The 14,304-nt window shown below is 36.0% G+C and overlaps 1 protein-coding gene across 6 annotated transcripts in view; it reads left to right on the top strand.

Moving 5' to 3' along the window:
- KIF16B (kinesin family member 16B) overlaps positions 1 to 14,304 on the top strand; it is a 142,274-nt gene that overhangs the window by 74,922 nt on the left and 53,048 nt on the right. For 3 of the 6 annotated variants that reach the window (XM_055725896.1, XM_055725900.1, XM_055725899.1), the window contains exons 18-23: positions 4,622 to 4,654; positions 5,127 to 5,180; positions 6,778 to 8,133; positions 11,599 to 11,769; positions 12,683 to 12,788; positions 13,342 to 13,392. In XM_055725896.1, the coding sequence (XP_055581871.1) occupies positions 4,622 to 4,654; positions 5,127 to 5,180; positions 6,778 to 8,133; positions 11,599 to 11,769; positions 12,683 to 12,788; positions 13,342 to 13,392 (1,771 nt within the window). The remainder of the gene's footprint in view (positions 1 to 4,621; positions 4,655 to 5,126; positions 5,181 to 6,777; positions 8,134 to 11,598; positions 11,770 to 12,682; positions 12,789 to 13,341; positions 13,393 to 14,304) is intronic. The other 3 variants (XM_055725897.1, XM_055725893.1, XM_055725898.1) reach the window with 2 other exon arrangements.

Below are 14,304 nucleotides of genomic sequence, written 5' to 3'. Positions count from 1 at the left end.
TGCTTTAACTGTGTTTAAAACAATAGATGCCATACCTAACAATACACACTGCCCGTGCAGTGCACAGGTGGGTGTTGGATTAATAGATCAGCAATTTATAAAAGAAGCAAATAAAACCCCAAACCTCAGATGTGGCTGGTTTTAATGCATTTGTGACTGCTGCAAAGAGAAGGTGGGCTCTGAAGAAGTTTGCACGGCAATTTAACTGAGCCTTGGTTTTACAAATCAGTAGCAGAAGGTGTCTTCCATAATTGATGCATCTTTCTGGACAGAAATTTGACAACAGCAGCCTTTCATCTTAGGCTGGTGTTCCATGATGATTTTAAATTTGTGTTGAATTTAACGCCGTTTTCTTTCCATCCCCTCTTTTGTAACAGCACTGGGGGTTTGTGCTCATGTGATGAGCTTGTCCCAAAGAGATAATTCTGCAGAAAGTGGTACTTTAAGGAACACGTGGTTGGAATAAATGCAAGTTAAAAAAATGATATGTTTTGAATAAAGCAGACCCCAAGCATTTGGGCCTTAGTAGTAATTCAAAGCCAGTGGCATCATCTTCATAAAGAGTTAGGTGGCTTGTAGAATCCTTGGGGTCTGTACTTTCAGCTAGGAGTGCTGTTTAACAAGTACACTGTTGCAGTGGTTATTCTGAGTGGTGACTGTTCAGCCTGGGTAAAACATTCAATAAATCTGATCTCTGGGTATCAAAGGCAGGGTAATTGTATCCAAGGAGTTAGCTGGGGGTGAGGGTCTTGCTTCCTGGAAAAGTGCTGATGGAAAACGATGTCCTGAACTAGATTTAGTTTGAATTTTTTTTGTTTTTTTTTTAAAGTTTTGGCACGACCAATGTAGGATGTGATCTTTTGGTATGACCCTTTATTACAATAGATGGTAGTATCATTTTCTCATAACATAGTGGTATACTGCCCAGCAGCGGTGTAGAACTAGATTCAGTAGCTGTCCCTCTGGCTTTTTTTGTGTGACCTCTGTAACAGACTGGTATTCTGTCTATTGTTCATTTAGCACTTTCAAAACCACCTTTTCTTCCAGTTTCAGTATTAATAACATAAAAAATAGTGGCTAAATTTGCAGTTTCTGTAGGTTGCAGTAAACAGATTGTAAGATCTAGCATCATGAGCAATCAATGGCAGAAATGCCTGTGGGGTATTTCATTTAGTTCTTGTGAAAGCAGATAAATGATGGATCTTGCTTACTCTATCTGTATCTTTCCCTTGTGAAAATCAATGTTATCTTTAATTGTGTTTTCAGATGGGTGGTCTTTGTGTGTGGCTTTTGTGTGTACGCTGTATAGCTGTTGATTTCCCATATGTGGAGATAGTTGCATAAAATTTCGGCTTAACATGCAAAATTCTTTGTTCTGCTTGTTCCCAGTCTTTGTCTTTAATCTGGTGTCATGCAACGCTGCTTCAGATAATAAGCTTTGGATAAAATAGAATTTTGCACATAGATTTATGCCAAAGAATTCATTTGTGGACCTTCTGTAGGCTACATTATACTGTAACTCTAAAACCACTCATGAGAAACCTTGGTCTTGCCATGGATTTAGCATGGGTTTTTTTGTTTTGTAGGTTTTTTTAAAATAATCTCATAAATTGGGCAACTGAGTGGCATTGTAACATCTCTGTAGTCCTGCCAGTACTCAGTCTTTCCTAACAGATGTGGTACCAGATTGCACTTTTTGCGCTGTGTAAATGAAGCTATTGTAGTACTCTGCTAGTAGAACTGACTTCCTTTCTCAGCAGCTTATCTACAGTAGTCTTATCACTAGATATGCCAGGTTTTCTAGAAAAAATGGTGTCTATTTAATTCAACACTGATCAGATTAAGTTCCTTTGTGGTAGAGCTACAAAAGAAGAAAGAATAGATTCTAGTCTTCAATATCTGTATGTTTGTTTCTTTTTAATTTCAGGCTGCTTTGCTTTTTTTTTTTTTTTTTGGCCATTCACAGTAGTGCTTATATTAAGAAAGGGAGTAGAGGTTATGTTGAAAAAAGATTTTTATTACAGAGATACTAAACCAGACAACATCAGTCTTGCATTTGTGCTTTGTAAAACTGGCAGTGATTTGTTGTAGCCAGTGAATTTTTTTGGTGATGCTGTGACTTCTTTTTTTTTTTTTTTTTTAAGTAGCTTCTTAAAGAAACAAGGTTTCTGCAATTGTTGACTGCCTGCCCTGCCTCCCCAGATTCTCTCCTGTCCTAAAATAATATTGAGCCCATAACCAGTTTGAAGCAAATACCATAGATGTAGTGGTGTCAAAAGTGGTAAATACCTGAATATATTGAGAAGATAGGTAGCCAGCTAAGGAAGACAGGCATCATTACTACCCCTGCAGAAATACAGACTGCAGTGTGAGCACCTTTGATAGAGAACAGAGAAACTGTGAATAACCCCATGGTTGGAGAGCCTGCAGTGGAGCTCAGACCTTCCTAGGCACCACTGAATCTACGTAGCGGCAAAACACCAGGCTGTGTTAGACCTTCTCTTCTTAGGCGTATTTACTTGTCTAAAATATCTTAAATGTGCATTTTGAAAACAGCTAGGTGTAGTGTTTGAAAGCTATTGATTGGGGTGTTGATGATGATCCATATTTGGCTTTGGGAAATAGTTATTTTCACTGAAGAGCCACTTCTGCATAGTTCATTCCTCTTTCCTGAAAAACCTTTTGAGCACCACCAGCTTCATTTCAGTGTAAGGTAAAACTGATCGTCCTGATTGTCATGACACTGCTGTTGAAGGTATTAGAGACACTTGCTCAAAGAGAAAATCACGGAGATGTCACCACTGACCTGGTTTTTATATCAGTCTGATTGCTGTGATGGCTCGTTTTCCTTGTATCAGATCTCAATCGAAAGTTAGTTACCATTTTTTATGCTTATATAAAATACGTGTGCCGAATTAATTGTGTTCTATGACAGTCAAAATACAAAAAGATTTTTGCTCTGTTTTTTGCATGTTATGTTAGCCGATCTGAAATGTTTCAGTTCATTATGGCTTAACCAAGCATGGGAATGCTTGTAAATCATCTTTGCCAGCTGTCTAAGCAAAGGCAGTCTACATCTGACAGCACCCAACGGACATCTGCGTTTCCACAGAGCACAGCTGTATTCCCCTAGGTCTATATTATTTTGGACTGAAGTAATGATGAATATAGTGGCATTTGTCAGCCAGGCCCTAGGTAAGGAGTGATAACTTACAGTTCTGCATTCCAGAAGTAGACCATAGCCAAAGTGAGGGCTTAAAATAAAAAACACAGGGGAAAAAAACCCAAAGCACATGGTAACTATTGAATTAAGCTTTTGCTCTCTTTCAACACTTTGTGGGTTTTGTATTGCTGCTACAGAAACTGCAATCAAATTAAAAATACTAAGGTGTTACTGTCTCTCTTCGTGCTGTGAGGTTGAGATAGCACCCATCCTAGCCGTAGTCTTAGTGCAAACGTGAAGGGTCTCTTGGCGAGATATTTACATGAAAGCTCTTATTGTCTGGAGTTGTATATAAAAATCTACATTTACTGATCTCTTAAGAATTCTGGAAGGCATTTTTAAAGATGGATTTGTGAGAAATAGACTAGTTTAACAAAAACATTTTTTCCCTTTCTCCAGTATTACAGTGGTCAAAAAGGTGCTTCTTGAGCATGTACAAATCAAAGTTCATTTAAATTGCTTTATAAGTGTGAGATTATTGGTGAATTTTTTTCATGTTTCCAAGGGCAATTCCTGTTGTATGCATTTGTATGATTTTAGAAAGAAACAAAAAACATGCCTTATTTTCTGTCTACAGAAGTGTGGTCATGACGTCTTAAACTGCAGTTCGTCAAATACTTGAAGTTAACTTGTGGTGCAGTCTTGCATTTTTTTCAGTGTTTATAGACTGTCTTCATAACCTGAAAACTCCTTAAGCTGTAGCAGGCCTGAAATAACTGGATATTTGTGTATTTGGTTGAATATTTCAGTCCATATATAGATTCTCCATGCTTTTTTAATATTTATTTTGAAAAAAGTTCTTAAGAAAAAAACCCATAAATATTTCAGAGGCAATTAAAATAAGAGACTTCTGTACTGCTGTAACAAGAGCTGATATTAAAAATTCCATAAAATACTCTCCCATAATTATTCAGCACCTTATAAAACTAAATATACTAAAATCTCAACATATTTTAGGTAAATGTGTTTGAACTCTGTTCTGTGCTTGAATGTTGCGCTTTGCGGGAATGTGGGGTTTTTCAACACTACTGATTACAGCATAGTAATGTTTGGGGTTTTTTGTTTTTTCTGGGGAGGAAAAGGAAGAGCATCTACAAGCATTCCCTAGTATAGCTTCATAGTTCTTTCCCTTCTCAGAAGTGGCCAAGTTAATAAACCATAGGATGATGAGCATCGATTTAACTATCATTGGCATTTGAAAAACATGTTTAGAAAGAATAATTATTTAAATTTTACTTTTGAGTTGCAATGTGATGAATCTTCTATGAATCTAACCAATTTTAACCTCTAATAAAACAAACTGTTATTGACTTTAAAATATTCTGTACTGCTAATATGTTTTTATTATCAATTCCTTTCTTAATTGATCGCTCTGTTTCCCCCTGCCTCCCATGGCAGTCTTTTCCCTGTAAAAGGACCGATCTGTCTAAGGTAGAGAAATTAAATTTCTATGTATTGATTGCCATGTCCGCATGTAGTTAACTTGCAGAGGCTATGCTAATCATTCATCTGTCTTGCTTAACTTTACTTTTTAAATATTATTTTTTTTTCTCTCCCAGAAACTTTTTTGTTTATACCTGTGTCAGACAGCATGGTATCTAATTTGTAACCCTAATGAAGGAAATATTTTCTTTTATTGTAGAAAGTAGTTTTATAAAACTTTTCATTTCTACCATTGTTATAGTTTTCTAAACAGACACTGAATTCCTAGAATCATAGAACTGTTTAGATTGTAAAAGACCTTTAAGATCATTGAATCCAACCATTAACCTAATACTGCCAAGCCTACCACTAAACCATGTCCCTAAGTTAAGTGCCAATATCTTTGTATTTTTTTGTGATGTTCAGGAAATAATAACCTTTTTACTGTGTGTGGGTTTTTTTGTTTTTTTTTTTAAATCAGGCTAGAATTTGAGAGACAACAACGAGAAGAGCTTGAAAAATTGGAAAGTAAAAGGTACTCTGGTCTTTATGTATGTGTGTGTATATATACACATTAATTAAATGTAAATATATATATAATATAAATTAATTAATTAAATTTGGAATCATGGTATTACTTGGCAATCAGAGGGTCCTGATACAAATGATTTTGTTTTGTCATCTATGAAGATTTTTGTTATTTTCTTGAACCGTTCATTCTTACTGATTAGTAACAGATAGGCAAGCTGAATTGTAGCTAACTATTATCTTTAGCCATGAAAATACCAAAAGTAAAGGTATGAGGATGATAGAGTATACAAATGTAATATATTACTCTCACTCTTGATTTTCAAAGTGTTATTTTAAAAGGTGGCAAATGACATTGTTTATTCAGATCTTTTTTTTTATGGTTTAGTTGCCTTTGGATTGAATCATGATTGGAAAAACTCATAAACTCTGCTTCTCTTGAATAAAACTGTGGTGCTGGTGTGGGCCTACCAATCATACTTATCAGAACATAATTTCAAAATCAGTTTGAAGTATAAAAGAAGGTATTGTTGTCAGCTGGCAAACTGAGCTGACTGTTCTGGCTCATCATACCTGCTAAAATTTTAGAAGTAACAGCTCACTTTGCTGCAAATCACAGCACTGATTAGATTCATAAGCTGAAAGGCACTTTCTGCCATCTCTGCTTTAGAATGCTTGCTCCAGTTTGAAAGAGCTGTTTATGTAGCTGGACTAAATTAAGCGAACTCAGAAAACCCCTAAAACTGTGAAGAATCGGATGTTATTCAGAAAAAGATGCAACAGTCACTGATATTTATCCTTTTTGTTGTGTTGATAGGATTTGAGTTCAGATTGCACTGAAGTTGCTTTGCTTGTGCTTTTAAGTAATTTGACTTCTTGCAAAATAACCAACCAACCTGCATGCTGTCTCTACGTGTATTCAGGCGATTGTGTTATAGGGACAATGGTGACCTTCACGTCTCAGTCTGTCTTCACTTGGGATGCACTAGAACCTTTAAAAGAGAGATTGCCCAGGACATAATGATTTGTGTTAAAGTAGTTCCTCTCTCTCAAATACATCTGTTCCTAATCTTATAATCCTGTTTATCAATAATTCAGTTGGTTTCACCTAAAAAGAAGGCTTTGTTTTAATTCTTCTGTTGGCCTCGATTTGGTGAGGCAAATTTCTAAAGAAGTCCTTTTATACAAGTTTGTGTATATGAGAAAACATGTATATATATATATATATAAAAACACATATATTTGCTCTTCACTGTGTGCATGGATGTGTTCTATCAATATTTTTATTGGATTTGACACAACTAGTGCAGTCCAATTTTATACTAACGTAGGTGCTGTATAACATGTCTTCCTATAACTTCATATATCCACAACTTCTTATGTTGAAATAGGCTATATGAATCTCTTTACCATTTGTCCCATGCATTGAGTGCCTTCCAAGCAATATAAGATCTAAACCTGTGGCAAAAGAAAACTGTCAAAAAAAGGAGCTGTTACATATACTGCAAAATCCTTGTCCAAACCTTTGTAACTTCTAACGGATATATTGTCCTTTGGGAAAAAAAGAAAAGTTCAAAATATTGCATGTAAATCTTTTACTGCAGAAAACAGATAGAAGAGATGGAAGAGAAACAAAGATCTGACAAAGCAGAACTTGTAAGAATGCAGCAAGAAGTAGAGTCACAGCGCAAAGAGACAGAAATAGTCCAGCTGCAAATTCGAAAACAGGAAGAGAGTCTGAAACGGAGAAGCGTTCACATTGAGAGCAGGTTAAAGGATTTGTTGGCTGAAAAAGAAAAATTTGAAGAAGAGAGATTACGAGAACAACAGGAGATAGAACTTCAAAAGAAAAAGCAGCAGGAAGAAATTTTTGCCCGGGTCAAAGAGGAATTGCAGCGACTACAAGAGCTTAATCATAATGAAAAAGCAGAGAAAATGAAGATTTTCCGTGAACTAGAAAAACTTAAGAAGGAAAAAGATGAACAATATATTAAGCTGGAATCGGAAAAAAAGAGACTTGAAGAACAAGAAAGGGAGCAGGTGATGCTGGTGGCTCATCTAGAAGAACAGCTTCGAGAGAAGCAGGTCATGATAGAGCTCCTGAAGAGAGGGGATGTACAAAGAGCTGAAGAAGAGAAAAGAGATCTCGAAGATATTAGAGAATCTCTTTTGAAAGTCAAGGAAGCCCGATCTGAAGGTGATGAAAATCATGAAGAGCTAGAAAAAGCACAGCATGATTTTGTAGAATTTAAAAGGAAACAACTGGAACAATTGAATATTTTGGAAAAAGATTTAGTCCAACAAATGGATCACCTGGAAAAGGAGATAGGAGATGAAAAAAGAGCTCTGGAACACTTAAAATTTGCACATGAAGAACATTTCAGTCTCAAGAGAGATGATGAAAACTTTGTAGATGCCGTACTCAAGGCTGAAGAAGTTGACAAGACAAAACCAGCAGAGTGCAGACTCCAATCTAAAGTACGCCAGCTTGAGTACCTGAAGAGTAATCATTTGCCAGCTCTGCTGGAAGAAAAACAAAGAGCTTCTGAAGTCCTTGCTAGGGGCTTGTTAGGGTTAGATAATACTCTCTATCAAATAGAGAAAGAAATAGAAGAAAAAGAAGAGCAGCTTGCCCAGTATAGAACTAGCACAAATCAGCTGCAGCAGCTTCAAGAAACCTTTGAATTTACAGCCAATGTAGCTCGTCAGGAAGAAAAGGTTCGGAAAAAGGAGAAAGAAATCCTTGAATCAAGGGAAAAACAGCAGAGAGAGGCGCTGGAGCAAGCTGTTGCTAAGTTAGAAAGGAGGCACTCTGCTTTGCAACGTCGTTCAACAATAGACTTTGAAATTGAAGAGCAGAAGCAGAAGCTTGCCACCTTGAACAACAGCTGCAGCGAGCAGGCAGGTCTGCAGGCTAGCCTAGAAGCTGAGCAGAAAGCCCTCGAACAAGACCGGGAACGGTAAGTGTTGTGGTTGCTTCCATTTGTTAGAAGCTATCCACAAAAAGTGGAATCACCTTAGATGTCGAGAAAACTACTTGTTCTGTGTCCCAGTGTTTGAGTGTCTTGATGACTTTCAAGTAGTTTACTCAGAATAGAAACTCTGTATTGCTTTTTAAAGGAGTCCTGCTCACTCTTTAATTTCTGTTGTGTTTGGATAATTATCCCATCCTCAGCAGTACAGTTTTTGTGCTGGCCATCACAGTACTTAGTTTTCTGTATTTAGAAAGCTCAGCCAACCTTATGTTCTGCCCTTACAAAAACATGTACTGTCTAAACAACTTTTTTGCTCTGACTATATTCGTGTATAACATTTTGTTTCCTCATTAGCAACAGGCTAGATTATTGCTCGAGATTTGGAGACTGATTAGTTGCAGTAGACTGCCAACTGTCTTTCAGCTGATGATGTACTGAACACTGCTGGTGTTCAAAGTAAACAAAGTATAATGTTAATTTTTCTATTGGTTTCAGAACTAAATAAAATAGGCTAGCCATATATCTATGTAAAATGTGATGGTGGTTTTTAAGCTTATTGGAAAATATACAGAGGCACAATAAAGCCCTGTGTGGTGACAAACCCTTTTTAGGTACAGAAGCAATGTCATCAGTTATACACATGATATCTGGTAGCGTAACGCTCAGCCGAAGTATGGGAAGCTTAGAGAAGAGTGATTTAGGTAAGGACGGATCTTTCTGTGTGGAAGAAGAGGAAGAAATCTTTTGTTTTATTTTTGGCCTGAGCAAAAATCTGCTGGGATTAACGCATTAAATCCATGCCATATGGAAAAAGGGCAGAATTGCCATTTTTAAATGTGTTGTCTGATTTGCTGATACTAGAGCTTTAAAACCTGTGATTATTGGCAAAATAATGAACTGGATTTTCTTGAGGTAGCATTTGTCATTTGTTTTATTTTAATATTCCACTAGTTATCCGACTTTTCTTTCATAAGCCCTTCAAAACAGATGCTTGATTAGAAAAAACACCTAAAAAAAGAAACTTGCCTATAGCCAAATTGAAGAGCTATTCTGTATCCTTTTCCTTTTAAACCATTATCAGAAAAGAATAATTCTTTTCTGTACCTTGTGTAGGGGTCACTTTTTTGGCATTTAGAGCTGCACTGTGTAGATTTTAGTTGAGCATTTTCGATACTAATTTATGATTTTGTTGTGGATATTGCCATTATTTTTCATAATTGTCTTGAACATAAAGTCTTGTCTTCTACACTAGGCATCTCACTTGACTCAAGTCAGCTATAAACAACTGGAGGTTCCACCAAAATAGACAGCTTAGCCCTCAAGAGATTGCTGGGTTGTGTGATAAGTGGAAAAAAATATGTTGTCAGCTAGAAGAGTGACATTTGGAAAAGATACCAAGGAAGTAAAAAGGTCTTCCCCTGCTGTGCTCTTCCCCTCCCCCCCCCCCCCTTTTTTTTTTCCTTGTTTACTTGAAAGTCATCTTGCACAAAATAAATAAAACTGAGTCTTTCAGTGAATTGCCCAGGGGCCTGCATAATTCAGTTCTGAATGCTTTTATGAATCTTGAGGGAGAAGAAAATCTTAAGATACACGATAATATGTTAAATGTTTCTGGCTACATATCATTCTTGTGTTTTGAGTTTATGCTTCACAGTACAGGATGTCTTGGATGCTATAGTAAGCCTATGAATTGTATCTATTTTCTATTGTTTATCTAGGTAGCGTTATGTGATGATGTGCTTTGGTTCAGATCAGTGTTAACTCTGAAAATGTTTAAATGCAATATTCATTTGAAATGCTTTATAAGTCCATCATAACTGTGTAATTCCCCAGTTCCCCCCCCCCCCCCCCCCCCCGTTTGAATATTATGTTAGCTGAAATTCTTTCACCTACAGGGACGACCTCTAAAATGATAATTTGAAGTTAACTTATACTGGAATAATGCATACATGTTTTGTCTTTACTGGCAGAGGTTTGAGACAATAGAGTGAACATAAAGCAACTTTAGAGTCATCTTTGGGACAAGAGGATGTATTGCTCACGAGTGGCAGGGCACAGTTTAGTGTACTTACTGGTGGGTGCTTCATGCGGCTGGATAAGTTTATAGCTATAGGAAGTGATATCTTTTGATAGTAGGATGTTTACAAATGAAGAGATAAGCTTTTTTCCGTTAATGTAATTCTGATTTTTGTGGTTAAATTGATTTTCCATAGATGCAAACACTCTCTTATATCCATCAGCCATCTCCCATCCACTTCCCCTCAGGATGCATGATTGTTTTGCTGCTAATCAAAAGAAACAGATGGCTTCTGGCAGTGCTGCAAAAAGTACTCTAAAAATGAAGTAATAATTCAGCCTGCTTTACTCCAGCTTAGGTTTCAGCATTCGTCATCTCATTAATTTTCTTTTTTAACCTCCAGGATGGAGTAAAGTAGTTGTAGCATTGTACTTCAATTTAGATATGTACAGTTGTAGGATAAGTAGTAGAATCCTAGCTTCCCATAGTTTCCCCTGCTTCTGCAGGAACTTCTTTTCTTTTATTCTTTAATTGTTAGGTAACCTCTAGAAAAACAATTACTGGTAAAGACAAAAGTTGTAATGGACATGGACAAGATTGTAACTGTGTTAGTAATCTAATCTTGGCTACATTACAAGTGAAAAGTGTGTTCTGAAAATTACTTTGTTATAATATAGTTTAATATGACTAAATGATAAATATTTCAAGAAGTGCTTCTTATTTTATACTAGATGCCTCAGGCATTTTCAGTCAAAAATACGGTATCTGATTTTACATATTCTGTGCATAAATCTGGCTGGTATGAAATTTATTTTTTAAAAAAATGAGAAGGCTTCCATTTCAAATGATTTAGGTGTGTATATATAAAATAAATACTAGCTGTTTTATTTTGTAAGTAACTTTTCAATAATACATATACAGACTGAAGGAATAACTGGAAAATAGGGTTTATATGTATAGTACACAATTTAAAGATTTTCTTATAGATATGTTTTGCCACATCATTGTTTTAGCTTGTATTTGGTTTTTTGTATTAGTGCTCTATTTTGAGTTTTTGATTTTTTTCCCCTCATTGATTCGTATCCTTCACACTGGAAGCTAATAACTGAGGTTGTTGATAGAGTTCTGTAAAGAGGAAAGTTTATTCAAGTGATACTAACAGATAGTTTAAGTCTTATGAATTAATATTTAATATGCTGTTAGATACCTTTTGCATTGGAAGTTACTGAATATTACTTAATACTGCTGTTGTAATGTGGCGTTTGAGCTATCTCTGATTTCCTATCTAAATATGCTGAAAGAACAATTCAGACTTTGTATTTTCCTAAATATTAATGCCTACACTTTTCGATGCATGCGTTGCAGTGTAAGTACAGTACTTCCTGTAAGAACTATGGGAATCAACTCTAAAACAAAGTGAATTACATTTCAAGATCTCTTTATAGCCTGGACCAGGAAATTCAGCAGCTGAAGCAAAAAATATATGAGGGTGATGGTGGTCAGAAAGGAAGTCATGGAACATTAGAAGAGAGACTCTGCCATGCCACTTCCCCTACCAGCCCAACAAAGCCACAGCCACCTGCTGCTCCACTCGTTGATGACAGGTAGGTAACCTGCATTTCTTCCGTGTTTTGGTAGGTATGCAAACAGTAGCTTTAGAAAAGAAGTGCTTTGAAAGGTCGTTCTGCCAGGGTTGTAATTAAATACTGTAACTGTACTTAAAGCCTAGTCTGGAAATAAAATCAGTTTCCCGTGTTTTACTTTAAATAACCAACTGCCTAATCTGTTGCTCCTGTACAGTTTGTTTTAGGATAGGGGGTTGGAAAACTGTGGGCGAGAATGTATTTAAATTGAGTTTGTGTTTACAGTTACTTGTCTATATGGTACTGCTTTATATACACTTGAAGACAACTAAGTAAATTGTTAACAAAGTTAATTGTCTTAAAAAAATTGTCTTAAGCCTTTTTTAGTAGGGCAGCTGCCTGGTGTCATTTTAAAATCTATTCCCTTTCTTTTCTTTTTACACTTGTAAGTACAGTTGTTAGTATCAACTCTTGGAACATTCCTTCTGTTTGAAGACCAAACCTTTGTTAGCCCAAGTTGCCAATACCGCAAAAGCGATAAAAGCAAACCATTACGTAACTAAAAAAAAAACGATAAAAGCAAAGCATTGTGTAACTAGAGATGCAACCCCAGCCTTCTATTTCTTCTTCATCGCTCTTACCCTCACTGCCACTTGTATGTAGAGCTTTATGCATAGCAGTGCTTAACCTGTGGTCCATTAAATTGTCTAATTGTGATAACAGATTGTTAACCTTTGCCTGTTAAATGAACACTTGCTCGGGAGTCCATGTTCCTTAAGGAGTGATAAAACTGGTCTAACATTAAGCCTGGCAATTAAGAGTTGTGCAGTATGTAGGGTTCATAAGCATTTCAAAGAGCCCTTTAGCCTGTCTTGATTTTTATCTAAGAATATACTACTTTATTTTTTTCCCCCCACTCTTCTATATCTTGAAGGATAAATGCCTTTATAGAACAAGAAGTGCAGAGAAGGCTCCAGAATATTCATCATAAAGCTGAGGATAATGATGTTAGCCTGTCGTGGTCTGCGGAAAGTTCAAAGGTGAGCAGAAATGGGTAGGATATCCTGACCTTCACTGCACTGTGTGTAACCACTGATTTAGTTTTGTTGTGCAATAATTTTCATGTTTTCCTATGTTTATGTAATTTTAAATTACCAAAAAATAAACAGTAAATCAGGGATATCAGTTTTAGATTTTGAGAATCTCCTCCACCTACTCACCTGCCCAGTGACTTTTTTTATGTTGTATTCCATTTGCTTTTGCAGGGAGGACTGTGTAAATGGCAATAGGAAGCTTGCAGATAAAATAAAAATGTTCCTTTTATGTCTGTATAATACACTGATAAAATTCCATCCCGAAGAATGGTAATCGTTGATACTTACAAATAAATGGTCATTTAAAAACTGGTGATTTAATTAATCCAAAGACTGGGTAGATTCACTTCCAAGCCAGTGGTTTAATAAACATCAATAAGAAAATACTTATTTCTGGTTATTAAAAAGAAAAAAAGTCTCTTCCTATGAGTACTTTTAAACAGACTTAGACAAGAAAGGAACTCTTTTTAATAATCACCTGTACCTTTTTTGTTCTTAGGATAATGAGAGGCTTAATAATGGCACTGTTCAACGCAAGCTGAAGTATGAGGTAGGTCATAATTTGTCAGAATGAAATGGTTGTCTTAAATTATGGCATGCCCTGTAATTAAATTTCTTAATGTTTAGCTGCATAATTAGAATTTTGAATTCACAGCAAGATTAATGGCTAACAGAGACAGCAGTGCATTTTGCCAGCTGGAATTAAAGTGATTTTTTTCAAATTGGGCATAGTTTTTTCCTTATTTGAAAGGTGTGGTGTTATTGCGGATCTTTCCTTCCTTGTGTTGTCATGATTCTTAATTTGGATCAGTATTCCTTTCCTGATTTTTAGAGAGTAAAAACCTTTAATAAGGAGAGATTGTGTGAATTCAGAATACCGCTTCACCTTTTTCACTCACAATAACTACAGTAACGATGCGTATAATATTAGCAAGTAGCATTGGGCACATTTGCCTATGTCATAAAGGATTCATACATGTATTTTTAAACTGAGGCTTAGATGCCTTCCACTGTGTTTTGGTTGCTTAACTTGTGCTTGAAACATGGTTAATTACTTGTCTTGGTAAGTAAATCCTAAATACCTTTATGGATTTAAACCTTAATGGTAGGGCGGCTGCAACACCTGTGATTTGGACTTCTTTGGTCTTTTACACTGTTTTTTTTAAAACCCTGTTGGACTTTTTACACTGTGTTGGACAGCATAGGATTACTTTTTTTGTGAACATGTAGAAAATTACTAAAGGGCTTATAAATTTCTAATAATAAATAAATAAATTATAAATTGCCCTTTGATTTTTCCATTGGTTTTCGAGTGAAGCAAATATAAACCAAGTGAAATGGATGCTGCACAAAGAAAAGGCAGTGGTGGGCTGGGAAGATCAACCATTCCTGAATCAGACCTCAATCACTTCTGTGAGATTTTTCTCTCTAATTTGAGAGTTTGTACTGATTTTGAATGATT

Source organism: Falco cherrug, chromosome 13 (genome assembly GCF_023634085.1).
Source record: "Falco cherrug isolate bFalChe1 chromosome 13, bFalChe1.pri, whole genome shotgun sequence".
Taxonomy (NCBI): domain Eukaryota; kingdom Metazoa; phylum Chordata; class Aves; order Falconiformes; family Falconidae; genus Falco; species Falco cherrug.
Note: the sequence above shows the minus strand (reverse complement) of the source record. Positions and strands in the feature narration are given on the sequence as shown.